At 39.3% G+C, this 12,962-nt stretch overlaps 1 protein-coding gene across 1 annotated transcript in view; it reads left to right on the top strand.

Moving 5' to 3' along the window:
* The first annotated feature begins 5,761 nt into the window (after window positions 1–5,761).
* The window catches only part of LOC122793260 (vomeronasal type-2 receptor 1-like), a 298,634-nt gene continuing 291,433 nt past the window's right edge, over window positions 5,762–12,962 (top strand). The window contains exons 1-2 of the mRNA XM_044061159.1: window positions 5,762–5,814; window positions 5,971–6,262. Of these exons, the coding sequence (XP_043917094.1) occupies window positions 5,762–5,814; window positions 5,971–6,262 (345 nt within the window). The remainder of the gene's footprint in view (window positions 5,815–5,970; window positions 6,263–12,962) is intronic.

Genomic DNA, 12,962 nt, shown 5'->3' with positions numbered 1-12,962 from the left:
CATCTATCATTTATCCCAACATATAAAGTTGCTGCTACATTCATAGCTAAAGAATACAAACCCCCACTCATAGGACAACATTGCCTCAAATCATTAAGCATATTTATTTTTGAACCTAACCAACCAGGAACCAAAATCCTCACCTTAGCTTTTTCAAATGCAGATTGTAATACCTTCAAAATACTCCCTTCCACACCATGGTCTTTCAAAATATACCATAAACTATCATAATCTACAGAATCAAAATTATTTTTAAAGTCACCTACTAATAACTCCACATCTTACTGTCTATTTAAAATACAATCTACAACTTCTCTTACAACCATTAATAAATCCTGACTTTACTTACCTTTAACACCAAAAAATACCCTCCACCAAGACTTCACCAATGACCTCATTAAATCTAGCGTATAATAATGTTATTATACAATGTAATTGGTCTCCACTCACTGATATCATTCCTCTCATCTTTCTTCTTCCATATAAATTTAATAACTCTTTCACAAATACCATACTCTGCAATAACCTCCTTTAACCATTCATTAAGTACATTAATTAATACCTTTTTGTCTTTCTAACATTTTATAAAACTCATGCTCTATACCATCCAAGCCTATACTGATTCAACATTGACTCTATGCAATATTGTATTTAACTCCTCCAAAGAAACCTGTCTCATTAAATTATCAAATATCAGTGTCCTGAACTGAATGTATACTATTTTTCTTTAAAGGAGTGCCTTGACCGGAAAAAAACTAAACTATTCCACAGATAACAGTCTTTCATTTCTTCACAGTGAAGCAGCAATTTACTCATTAACTCTTCTGTCTCAATTTTCTATTACAAAATTGTTATTTTTCTAAATTAATCAAAGACATAATGTTTTCTGTCTCAAATCCCAATGGTGAAACTAAATTGCCCCATACATAATATCTGTCAGCATTCTCTTTTTTTCTTCACTCTTATCCTCACCATATTTTTTTCTTTTTAATAAAGTTTACAGTACCTTTTGTCCCTCCTACAGCTTCTGCACACAATTTTCTGACTTGTTTACCCATCATTATGTCAACCCAGTTCACATGTTATTCCTTCTCCAACCATATAATTTTCTATTCCGAAAACGTTGTCCATCATAGTGAGCCACAAAACCACTGAATCCTCTTACAGCTCACTTTTATTCATCAGTGCAACAAGTTTATCATCAGGTAACCCTCTGAATCCAACTTCCATAACCACAACCTTCTCAGATTCATAGAATTTAAAGTCAGATAAATGCTGACTATTTGTGCACTCTATTAGGTCTTGCTCAATACTCTGCCCAGTCAACATAACTCCATCTGAACAATCTCCAACAATAACACCACAACTCTCTTCCTAGTCCATTACTCCATTTGCTTCTCCTGTCTGCCTCCATACCTGGAACAGAAGCAGGAAACGCCACTGCAAAACACTCCTGCTAAAAATAAAAAGAGTAAGGGAAATTCTCTGATGCCCTGGCAAATTTCCCAGTAGTATAAATACCACCTTGGGTCCCCCCTGAAGAGGCTACTAGTCTAGTGGAACTGACCTGGTCAACAAATGATAAATAAAATGAAATAAAATATTATTATAGATAAATGGTAGGTAAGTGAGGTTATAATGCAACATGAGGATCTATTAAAAGAATGCGCAGATTTTGGTGCAGTAGCATAACTAGGAAGAAGTAAAGGCAGCAGCACCCCTGGTAACAAAATGCTACATGGCACAATTAGTCGATACTGACTGGTTTTCAGTGCAATTCATTAGTGGCACTCAAATGCCGGTACTTTATGTGTGGGTGAGCTGAATTGCTCTGTACTCCATGTGTGGCATAAACTACAGCAGCTGCTTACTACAGTTTAAAAAGGAAAGAAGCTTTTCTTTTAAGGCTGACGTGTTAATGCTCTTTGTGTACCATATATAGTAGCAGCTGCTTGCTACAAACACGTCAAGTAATTTGCTACAGTTTAAAGAGAAGAAAGAAAAACATTTGTTTTAGAACTGAAGTGATTAATGCTCTGCTATATAGGACTCTTTTTAGTTGAGGAGGAATACCTTTTGGGATATTTGAAAGTGTAATTGGAAAATGGGGTGAAATATTAAAAGGAATAAAAAGCTGCCTGATGGAAAAGTTTTTATTTATCCTTTCAAAAACAAAACAACTTGTATGCTAAACATGTATGTTTTAGAAAGCATTTTTAGAGGGAGTATATGTTTCTTATACAACTGAAAAAGAATTATTAGAGATGTTTTTGTTTTGCTTTTTATTTGGAGGATAAGATTAAACCCAGTGAGAAGTGGGATATTTATAATACTACTGAAGAAGGTAGATTAAATAAGAAAATCTGGTGGTACTCAGCATCAGTGCATTTATTTTGGGTTTTGACTGTTATAAAAGAAACAGAAATAGATATGGTAGGAGAGATGTTATATAAAAGATATAAAACAGTATGGACGTGTTCAAAACAAAGAAACGAAAATATGGATAGGATGGAAGAAAAAGAATGTGACAGTGAAATAAATTATGGAACTTAAAATGCATACATTTAAGAAAAGAAATAGTACATGATGACTATGGGAATTTTTTACATAACATACCCATGAAAGGATTTAAAAGAAAATGAAAGAACTGCATATAAAAACAGAAAAAGGAGATTTAAGAATTTTCACGAAGCAGCAGACTTTGTATGGAGAATTCTACATGATAAATTACATGTAAAAGCAAAATGAAGTATAAAATTACAGAAGAAGGACAATATATCGAATGTAATGTGAAAGATACAAGGCAACATTATTTTTTTGAAGTGCATAAAAGTTTAAAAATGAATATTCCTTCTACATGAACTACAGAACGAACTGGCACCCCACCAAAGTACCATGTTCAATCATAGCCTCACCTCAGGCTACATGCCCACTGAATGGTGCACAATGACGGCAATCCCACTCCACAAAGGGGGAGCCACCACAGACCCCAGAAACTGCCGCCCCATTAACCTGATGAGCCTGGTCTGCAAGGCTATGGAACGTATCATCATAGAACTTATAAACAATGACATTAGTAATCTCCTAACTCAGGACCCTACACAGTTTGAGTTTGTAAGAGGCAGATCATGTCTACTAAACCTGATAGACTTCTTTGAAATGGTCACTAAAGCCATAGATGAGGGTAAGGTGGTTCACACAGCCTATCTAGATCTCGCCAAGGCTTTCAACACCATCCCCCACTCTGGAATTATAGATAAACTCACTAAACTACGTATAAATCCCTATGTCACAAGATGGGTTGCCAACTGGCTCACTGACATAACCCACACTGTGAAAATAGAAGACTCCAAATCCAACTTCAGACCAGTGACAAGTGGAGTATCACAGGGTTCAGCCCTGGGTCCTCTCCTGTTTGGTATCTACTTCTCTGAAGTACAGGTTAACACAGAAGGTCTTTGGCTAATGAAGTTTGCAGATGATTGCAAACTAGGAGCCATAATCAAAACTCCAAAAGATGTGGACATCCTACAAAAGGGCCTCACTGAGACAGATGCCTAGTGTCAAAGCCATGGCCTCAAGCTCAATGCCAAAAAGTGCATTGTCATCCCTTTTGGTAAAAACTCTGTACCCATGAACTACCACATAGGCGGTAGTCTACTTAACACTGAAAGTGTGATAAGAGAACTTGGGACACAGGTGGAAAGTAGTCCTTCCTTTGATAATCACATCGCCACAGTAGTCAGGAAATCCTTCTTTGTGGTACACCTCATCACAAAAGGTTTCTCATCCAGGAAAAAAGAGGTCATTGTTCCCCTCTACTCATCACTCATTAGACCCATTATAGAGTACAGCACCCCTTTTGGTATGTATTTCACAAGACATCTACAACAACTGGAAAGACCGCAGAAATACCTCACAAAGAGGATTACTGGCCTCAAACAGATGCCCTACACAGACCGTCTCAAAAAACTGCAGCTTTACTCTGTTGCATATCACCTACTCAGAGTCGATCTCTGCCTAACATACAAAGCTATGTCAAACCCAGAGCTTTTGGACATGCTCCATTTAAAGAAATCCCTATCCCTTCGAGCTACATGTTTTAGGGACCTAAACCTTGTCACCGCAATAAACAGAACATGCTGGAGGGATAGATTCCTGTCCCAGAGACTTCCCATACTCTGGAACAAACTACCTATCTATATCAAATAAAGCTCCTCATTAGCACTCTTCAAGAAAAATCTTGATGATTGGATGGGAGAAAGGAAATTCACCTTGGGGATCACTTCTGTGGCTGTGCTCGACAGTGGCACAGGAAAATAATTTTCTTGGGTGGCGAAATCCAGGGTACCTTTTGGCTAGGCTTATATAGGCCCTAGGGCCAATAGCCTAGTACCTACCTATGAACCTATGAACCTATAAAAATGTTGGCATATGTAATATTGGTCAATGGGGTAATATATTGTTCATGACAGCCTGGGTAATGTGGAATGAAAGAGTCTACTACAAGTGCTTGTGTGCATGTATCTCAAGACATACTTACTTGCTGCCATTTTCTCTATTTGGCAAGTACCCTAAACCACCCCAACAGTGCAGTCCTAGTAACTTATGTATCAATCCTAACTACCTTACTTGGCTACATAGCCCTACTAGAATCCTAACTCAATCTCTATAATCTTCTACCTGGTCCCTGACCCTAACCACAGCAAGTCCCCACTCACTCCCTAATCCTAAATCCCCTGTCAGCCCTCACTAAACCTAAAGTCTATTTTCGCACCTTGGCAGTAAAACAACACTTCTACCCCATAACCCCAAGCTCTCTTCAATCCATAAACCTAAATATCCCTTCACATTCCCTAATGCTAAAGTCTGCAATCACTTCCTAACCCAAAACTCCTTTTCTGCATCATAAACCAAAAGTCCCTATCCCAACGGTTACCTAAAAACCCAGCCTGCACTTTCACCCCCCCCCCCCAGCCACTGCCCTAACCTTGCTCAGACTCGAATACTGTGCCCAGGTGATGTGCAGCAACTCCAGGTTCTTCCCATGGATGCTGCACCTCATAAGAACACAGTATTCAAGTTTGAGCATGAGCCGAAGGCCAGGCAAGCTACAAGTCACACAAATCCCTAGTTACAAGGTAGTGGCATTTGAGCACCTGGGCCTAGGGGGGCTGTAGTACATCCAGAACAGAAGGTGCACAGAATTATTGCATAACAAGAAAAAATGAAGGTAAGGATGCTCTAGCTAAAGTACATAGATGGTTGTGGAGTAAAGGATGGGGATAAAAGAAAAAATGTTACAAGTAACATGAAATTATATAGTTTGTTGAAACTATTGTTGAAAATATTATTAAACAGGGTATCATTTCTGATGTACAGAATAGAACAGTGTAAATATTTACAATAGAAGTGTACAAAATATACATTATGAAAGAAAATGCAAATAAAGTACCTTTACTCTTTTTTGATAAGTGTTGTGGGATCTTTTCAGTTCCACCTGAGCTACCACCAACTCAGGCAGATGGGATCTCAGTTTAATGTATTAGTTGAAGGATTGCAGCACCCCACCCCTTCTCCACCATTATTTTTAAACAAACAATTATATATATTATTTGTATGGATTTACACATATAGTGCTTGAACTCCGATGTGAATTAAGGCAATTAACTGAAGATTTACCATACAATGTCTCCAGTGCTATGGAAGACAAATTTCAGAAAAATAAATGTGTTTCATCTGTACCTATCTTTTCCGACTCATGTACAGCAGCTTACATTACTTCATTGCAAGCATACCAGAAAAAGTGTACAGGTAAAGGCTGCATTACTTCTGTCAGTTAGATGCTACATACATGTATTGCTGATTTTAGAATCAAAGAATATTACAAGAAGTAACATGATTGTGCTGATAATGCTAACGATGACTGGTATCAGAATAATGATGTGATGAGTGTTTTTAACATTTCAGGTTTGATCTTGTTATGTATCATGACTTGTTAGCCATGATATTTGCAGTTGAGGAAATAAACCAGGACCACTTTTTGTTGGGCAATAAAACACTGGGCTTCAAAGTTTATGATGCCTGCTATACAGAAGCTCGTGCCATTGAAAGTATTTTTACTTTTTTATCTGGACTAAAACAACTGATACCAAACTATATCTGTAAAGCCAATCCTATTGTTGCTGGCATTATAGGAGACTGGGCTTCCTCATCTTCCCTTCCTATTGCTAGAATATTAGGAATTTATAGGTTTCCACAGGTATGGAAAAGCTAATTTTTTATTTGTTGTAATATGTGTTTATTAAAGTAAACTATCTACAAAGAAAAAATGAAAAATATTAATATTTTGCAAAGACAACAAATTATGTTTCATGTTCCTTAAACATCAGAAATATTTAAAAGGTAACTCATACTGTAAAGTAGAAGACATTACTGTAAGTGGGTGCCCTGTTTCTATAATGTAATGCTACAAAAAAATTATAAGGAAATAAAGAATCGGGGAGGTGAAAGTGAAAACATACTAGTGGAGGTGGTGTGCCTGCAATCACTGGATCAGTAAAGTTTGAAAAATGACACACAATCAAATACTTTCATGTTATGAACTTTGTTAAAACAGCAAAGCGCTAACTTTATCCACTTGATTTAGGCCTTACAAAGTTTACAGCAAAGCAACATTTCGCCAGGCAAACTATTACTGTGTATAATGCAGGAGTGACTTTCTTGAGAAGTTAAACTGTTTGACTGACATCTGTTATATTTTGTGAGGGATGCTCTGTTTGGGCAACCAATTACTGCACTGCATAGATATCACCTAATAATGCACGTTGCTAGTCTTGCATGGGTTTTATCTTCATATTGCCTGAGTGAAGACTGTCCTCCTAGTCATAAAGTCTGGATTTTAGAGTATAATAGATATATGCTGAGAACTCCGGGTTCTAAATTAAAAAATAAAAGGTGATGATCATATTAATTAGAGGGCAGTTGTACATGCTAACCTGCTGGATTTACATTTGGCATTTCTAAAAAAATGCAGTCTTCTTCTGATTATGTTGTTTTTATATGTCAGCACTGTACAATGCAAATAACTCCTTGCAGTGAACTTGGATATTGTCAGCATAGCTTGAAGAGAATGTCACCAAGAGAAATGTGGCAATGAAAAGACTTTTCTTCTTTTCATAATGCTGGCAGTATCCTCATATGCAGCATGTTTACCTGTAAAAGCTTACTGACAGGTTTAGCATGTCATGAGTAGGCTGAATGTGAATGAAAAAAATATGAGTCTACAACACCTTTACAATCAGCATATCACAATGTAGAGCTGAGTCAATGCATGTGTGTGTGTGTGTGTGTGTGTGTGTGTGTGTGTGTGTGTGTGTGTGTGTGTGTGTGTGTGTGTGTGTGTGTGTGTGTGTGTGTATCCTCCTTGTTTATGTATCCATGAAATATGCTTTCAAGGACACGTTAAGCTGCCAAGAAACATTTGACATAATCTTCTGAAGACTGTGCATTTGTGGAAGAATATGAAGGAACATGCCATTTTTACTAGTAATCAGACTGGCCATTTATGCTGCTGGTGTGGAAGGCATTGCTACTATCATTGAATGTTTATGGTAAAATTAGACTCATTGTGATGAGCTACTCCAAAGACAAAAAGACTACAAAGAAAGATGTTTAGGCTACAGAGCTCTTTTCCATCTGGGTTCCTGCTGATTCATCAAACTACAAGGGCTTGACTGGCTTCCTAGGACCAGGACTGCAGTGTTCCAGCTTTTGATGAGAACAGAGGCTTCAATGTGACAGCTAGCCGAGTTTGGGTCCAGTTGAGGAATTGGAGCGCTTCGTTTTGTTTGGCCAGCTTCTGTAGGGCCACTGGCTGCAACTTGATTTGCAGGCTTCTGCAGGGGTGGAGCATTACAGGTTTTAAATACCAGGAGGCTTGCTCAGTTTAGTATGCTGCTGTGTGAGTCAGATTCAACACATTAAATATCAAACAAAAGAGCCTAGTCTACAACAGTTAAGTGAACCTCTCATCTTTGTCCTCTATAATATAAATTTCAGTGCCCTATTTTTCACAACCTTGTAATACTGTGACTGATTTTTATACGACCTTATTTCATACAGAGAAATCATTGTCACTTATTAATTTACTAACTGCACTTACTTATGGACACATTGCTAAAATTAGTAATTTGTTCTGCATTTGTGTTGTTGGATTTAAATAGCACTGTATTTGTCCTCCTTGGTATTGTATTGCTGTTCACTTTTGATTTGGTGACTGGAGTGGTATTAAGCTTAAATAATAATTTGCAACTGCACCTTGCTGCTTTGGTACTTTTACTACTGGTATTAAGTAAGAAAAAACTGCAGCGCTATTTATTACTCATAATAGGTAAACAAAAACAAATTTACTTACTATCTCAGTAACTAACTGTACTTTTTGATCACTGGTATTGTTGTAGGTTTGCTTGTTATGATTACTATATTGTGTTATGGCATTTAAAGTGGGTCTATATTATACCATAGAACACTCAAAAAAACGAACGATGATTAATCGACCCCATGTAAGCAAAAGCTTACAATGTCAAAACCTCAGAACAACGATTTTTTCCCAAGGGAAATAAATCACTGTTCCAAAAAATAAATAAATAAAAATAAAACTTTAAAACATTACATAAAGTGGGGGGCTTTGCCCCCCACACCCCCCCCTATTTAAATATACCAACTCTGAAACTGCACTACAGTGCCAAAAATGGCAAAGTAACGGAAGCGTCCAAGCAAATTCTTTCCCAGGGAAAGAATTTGCTTAAAAGCCGCTTCGCTATTTTGCCTTTTCGTTCTTTTATGTTTAGTCAAGAAGCATTCAACAGAATGCGTCTGCGATCATGTAATAGGAACCCTTTAAAGTTACTGCTCTACAATGCCACACTAGAGAATACAAGGTTACCTTAGTGATATGACTTTATTACTTGGCTAATTGCTATACTGCTAATGCACATGAAGCCATGCATTTAGATTTTCTGTAGCTGTCGTACAGGAGACACTCCAGGTGCAGTTAACTGTTGACAAGACCCCTTTTTAAATCATAGCTAGCTACAGGCCCACAACTTTGACTCAAGATGCCCACTCCACCTATCTGGACCTCTTCAAATCTATCAAGATCAACCCTTTACTCTGATCCTGGGCGACTTTAATTATCCAACAATAGATTGAAAGGACTACTCATGCCAAAACACAAATGCCCAGAGATTCCTTGATTTTGTCAATGTAAATGACTTGGACCAGCTGGTTGACACTCCCACCACAGGTGATAATATCATGGACTTGGTATTCATTAACATAAGTAACCACTGCAGCATCCATACAGTGTCATTTTCCCTGGTAAGATCTGACCACAAGGCGGTCACTTTCAAAGTCATCATCTCCCCCAACCCCTCCACCCTAGCAAGGGTCAAACAAAAAAACTTCTCCAAAGCTGATTACAACCTCCTGAGGGAAGGTGTAAACAGCTTCACAGCCCCCTCCCCCTCAGTAGGAGCTGGCACAAATGTCCAAACCTACACCAAATTACTATACGAGCATTTATATAGCTGCATGGAATCAGGAATACCAGACAGGACAAAATCATCCTCCTCAAAGAAGAATAAACCTGTCTGGTGGACATCTGCAATAAATAAACTCTATAATAAAAGGAAAAATTTGCTGTCCAGGACCAAGAAGGAACGGGTGCCTAATTGGACGCAATCTCTCTTTAGCCTGAACAAGCAAATAAGAAGACTAGGGAAATCCTCCAAAGCAAACTTCGAGTCCAAACTGACCCCTTCTACTAAAGACAATCATAAGGCCTTCTTCACATATGTCCGCAGTCTCAAAGGAAGCACTCAGATCTGCTCAGAACTGTTGGTCATGGACACCACATACACAAATGCCATAGATATAGCTCACCTGCTGGCAGACAAGTTAAATGAAAACTTCACCACAGGACATCACCAGCACTTGCCCCCTCCCTTTATCTCTAAGAAGCAAGTTATCACTGCCCTCTCAAAGGCAAAAAAATATAGCCTTCATGGGACCCGATGCCATCCCAGGCTGCATCCTACATGAACTCAGACAGGAACTTGCAGCACCATTAGGCACCCTATTCAACCAAAGCTTGAATACCAGCTTCATCCCAACTGAGTGTAGAACAGCCACTGTGATCCTTCTGCACAAAGGTTGAATGTCCACCGATCCAGGAAATTATAGACCGATCATCCTAACTAGCCTGATCTGCAAGGCCATGGAATGGATTATCATGGACCTCATTAACAAGGACATTGGCAACCTCCAAACACTCAATCCCACACAGTTTGGTTTTGTCAGGGGGAGGTCATGCCTGTTAAATTTGGTCGACTGCTTTGAGATAGTCATCAAAGCCATGGACAAAAGGAAGACGGTGCACATCACCTACCTTGACCTGGCCAGTGCCTTCGATACTATTCCCCGCTCAGGTATAATAGATAAACTCTCTCAACTAGGCACCAATTCATATGTTGCCAGATGTGTAGCAAACTGACTCACTGATAGAACCCACCTAGTCAAAATAGGGGAAGCCACCTCAAGCAATAGAACCGTAAACAGCAGTGTACCCCAGGGATCGGTCTTGGGGCCTCTGTTGTTTGTGATATACCTTCCTGAGGTGCAGGCCAAAACCAGTGGACTATGTCTGACCAAGTTTGCAGATGACTGCAAGCTGGACACTGTCATCAAATCCCCTAGTGATGTGGACATCCTCCAAGAGGGTCTTACCCAAACACATGACCAGTTCCAGAAACATGGCCTGACTCAAACTGAATGCCAAAAAATGCATCATCCTTCCCTTTTGTGAGAGTAACATCCCCATAAATTATCACATTAATAACAATGTTCTAAGCATGCAATCAGTTGTGAGAGAGTTGGGCACCCAGGTTGATAGCAAACTGACTTTTGTGCACTGTATTGCCTCTGTTGTATATAAAGCTTTCTACATGACCCACCTCATTTGGAAGGGTATCTCATCCAGGAACAAGGAGGTCATAACATCCCTGTGTTCTTCCCTTATAAGACCCATTATTGAGTACAATGCCCCTTTCGACATGCATTTCATAAAGCACATGCAGCAGCTGGAAAGACCACAGAGGTTCCTCACCAGGAGAATCCAGGGCCTCAAACATCTACCCTATGCAGATAGGATAAAAGCCCTGTCCCTCTACTCAGTCTCATAAAGACTCCTCAGAGGTGACCTTTGTCTGGCATACAAAGCAATCTCAGACCCCACCTTGATGAGACTGCTGCATATCCGCAAGTCAAGCTCCACTCAAGTAACCTGCTGCATGCGCAACCTCAATCTGGTCTGTGACATCAATAGGACTTGGTGGGACAGTTTTGTGTCCCAGAGACTTCCCCCTTCTGTGGAATAAACTCCCTGTCCACATCAAGCAAAATACCTTATTATACCTTTTCAAGCGCAACCTGGATAACGGGATGGGGAACAGAAAATACATCCCTGGGATTCCACCTGTGTCCCTGCTGGACATTGCCATTTGGTGCTGACTTGTCAGAACATGGCCTAAATTCTTGACTAGGCTTGTAAGGGCCTCAGGGCCAATAGCCTAGTAACTTCTTATGATCCTATGATCCTACAGTTACTGCATCTGGATCCATTGAGTTAGACTGCCCATTGTTCATTGTTTTTATTGGCTAGGTAGAAACTATATTAACCTACCAGGTAAAACTATTTAGTTGAATTTGTCACTGTTACTGATTTCCTTATTGACCCTACATAGTCTGTCACTTTTATATTTCTTTTTTTGCACATTTCAACAAATACAGTAGTCACAGCTCATTCTTCTTTCCTTTAGCCATATCCTAGATTATCGCCTTTTCTAGCCCAGTCAGTTATTTTCTTTTTAATCTATCCTATACCCCTTCATCTCTACTGGACAGTATGGAATGTCAGTCAGCATTTTCCCCTTTTATAGCCAACCTGATAACATTCGGTATCTTGAAGCAGTGTAGTAACTGCCTTGTGCTTACCAAAAACTCTTTATTATTATTATCTCATAATGATTAAGTGTGTGAGGCATGTAAATATTTACTTAACTTGGTGGCTACCTTCCCACCTCGAAACACATTCAGTAAGCACAGTACATATACACATACAGCACAGAGCACATCTACTAAACCAACTTATGCTGAGGTTAATAGAACACTGCCTAAGCCTCCCAGGCTAAAGACTAAGAAAGCTCATGCATTAGTATACACAACACACATACCTTCACCTTCACACCCACACCTAAGACGCATAGCTCTAAGAGTCACAATGGTGCAGACTCCAAGCCCTTATGGCCCACCGAGGCTGCATCAAACAGTGGTAATGTTTTATTAATAGGTAACTTTATTGTAAGGCATACAGACACCATGCTCAACAGGCTGGATCAGCTGTCTTTCAGGAGCCAGTATCTGTGATGTAACAGGGGCTCTTCCATCCTTCTATCCTAACAAATATGGTCCATGGGCTGGGGGGGGGGGGTGAACGACCTCAGACACTCTACCCAGATGGTCATGTAGAAGGATGTGACCAAGCTTGCTATGCATGTGTCTGAGGCAAGAAAGGCACTGGTCTTAAGTGGTATTTTGCAATCAACTATAATAATGATGAAATTCAAAGACATGATAATTAGCGTTAGTTACTGTCTGGGTAGTTCATGTCATTCTAGGGGGATCTAGTATATGTCAACATGGGAGGAAATCACTAACAAGTCATGCTACTTTGCCAGAGATGGTCTGCACCTCTCTTACCAAGGCTTCTGCATTCTGTCTAAAGCCTTTGCTGTCCCCAGTAGTGCCTTTTAGGCAGAGTCCATCTGATAGGCATTCTAACCTTGTGAATTCTAATTTGGGACACATTAATGTGGCTTTACTCAATGCTGGGAGTCTTAAGA

This window comes from Protopterus annectens, chromosome 1.part0, assembly GCF_019279795.1.
Source record: "Protopterus annectens isolate FY-2018-M chromosome 1.part0, PAN1.0, whole genome shotgun sequence".
Lineage (NCBI taxonomy): Eukaryota > Metazoa > Chordata > Ceratodontiformes > Protopteridae > Protopterus > Protopterus annectens.
The sequence above is the reverse complement of the archived record's forward strand: the minus strand, read 5'-3'. Positions and strand labels throughout refer to the sequence as shown.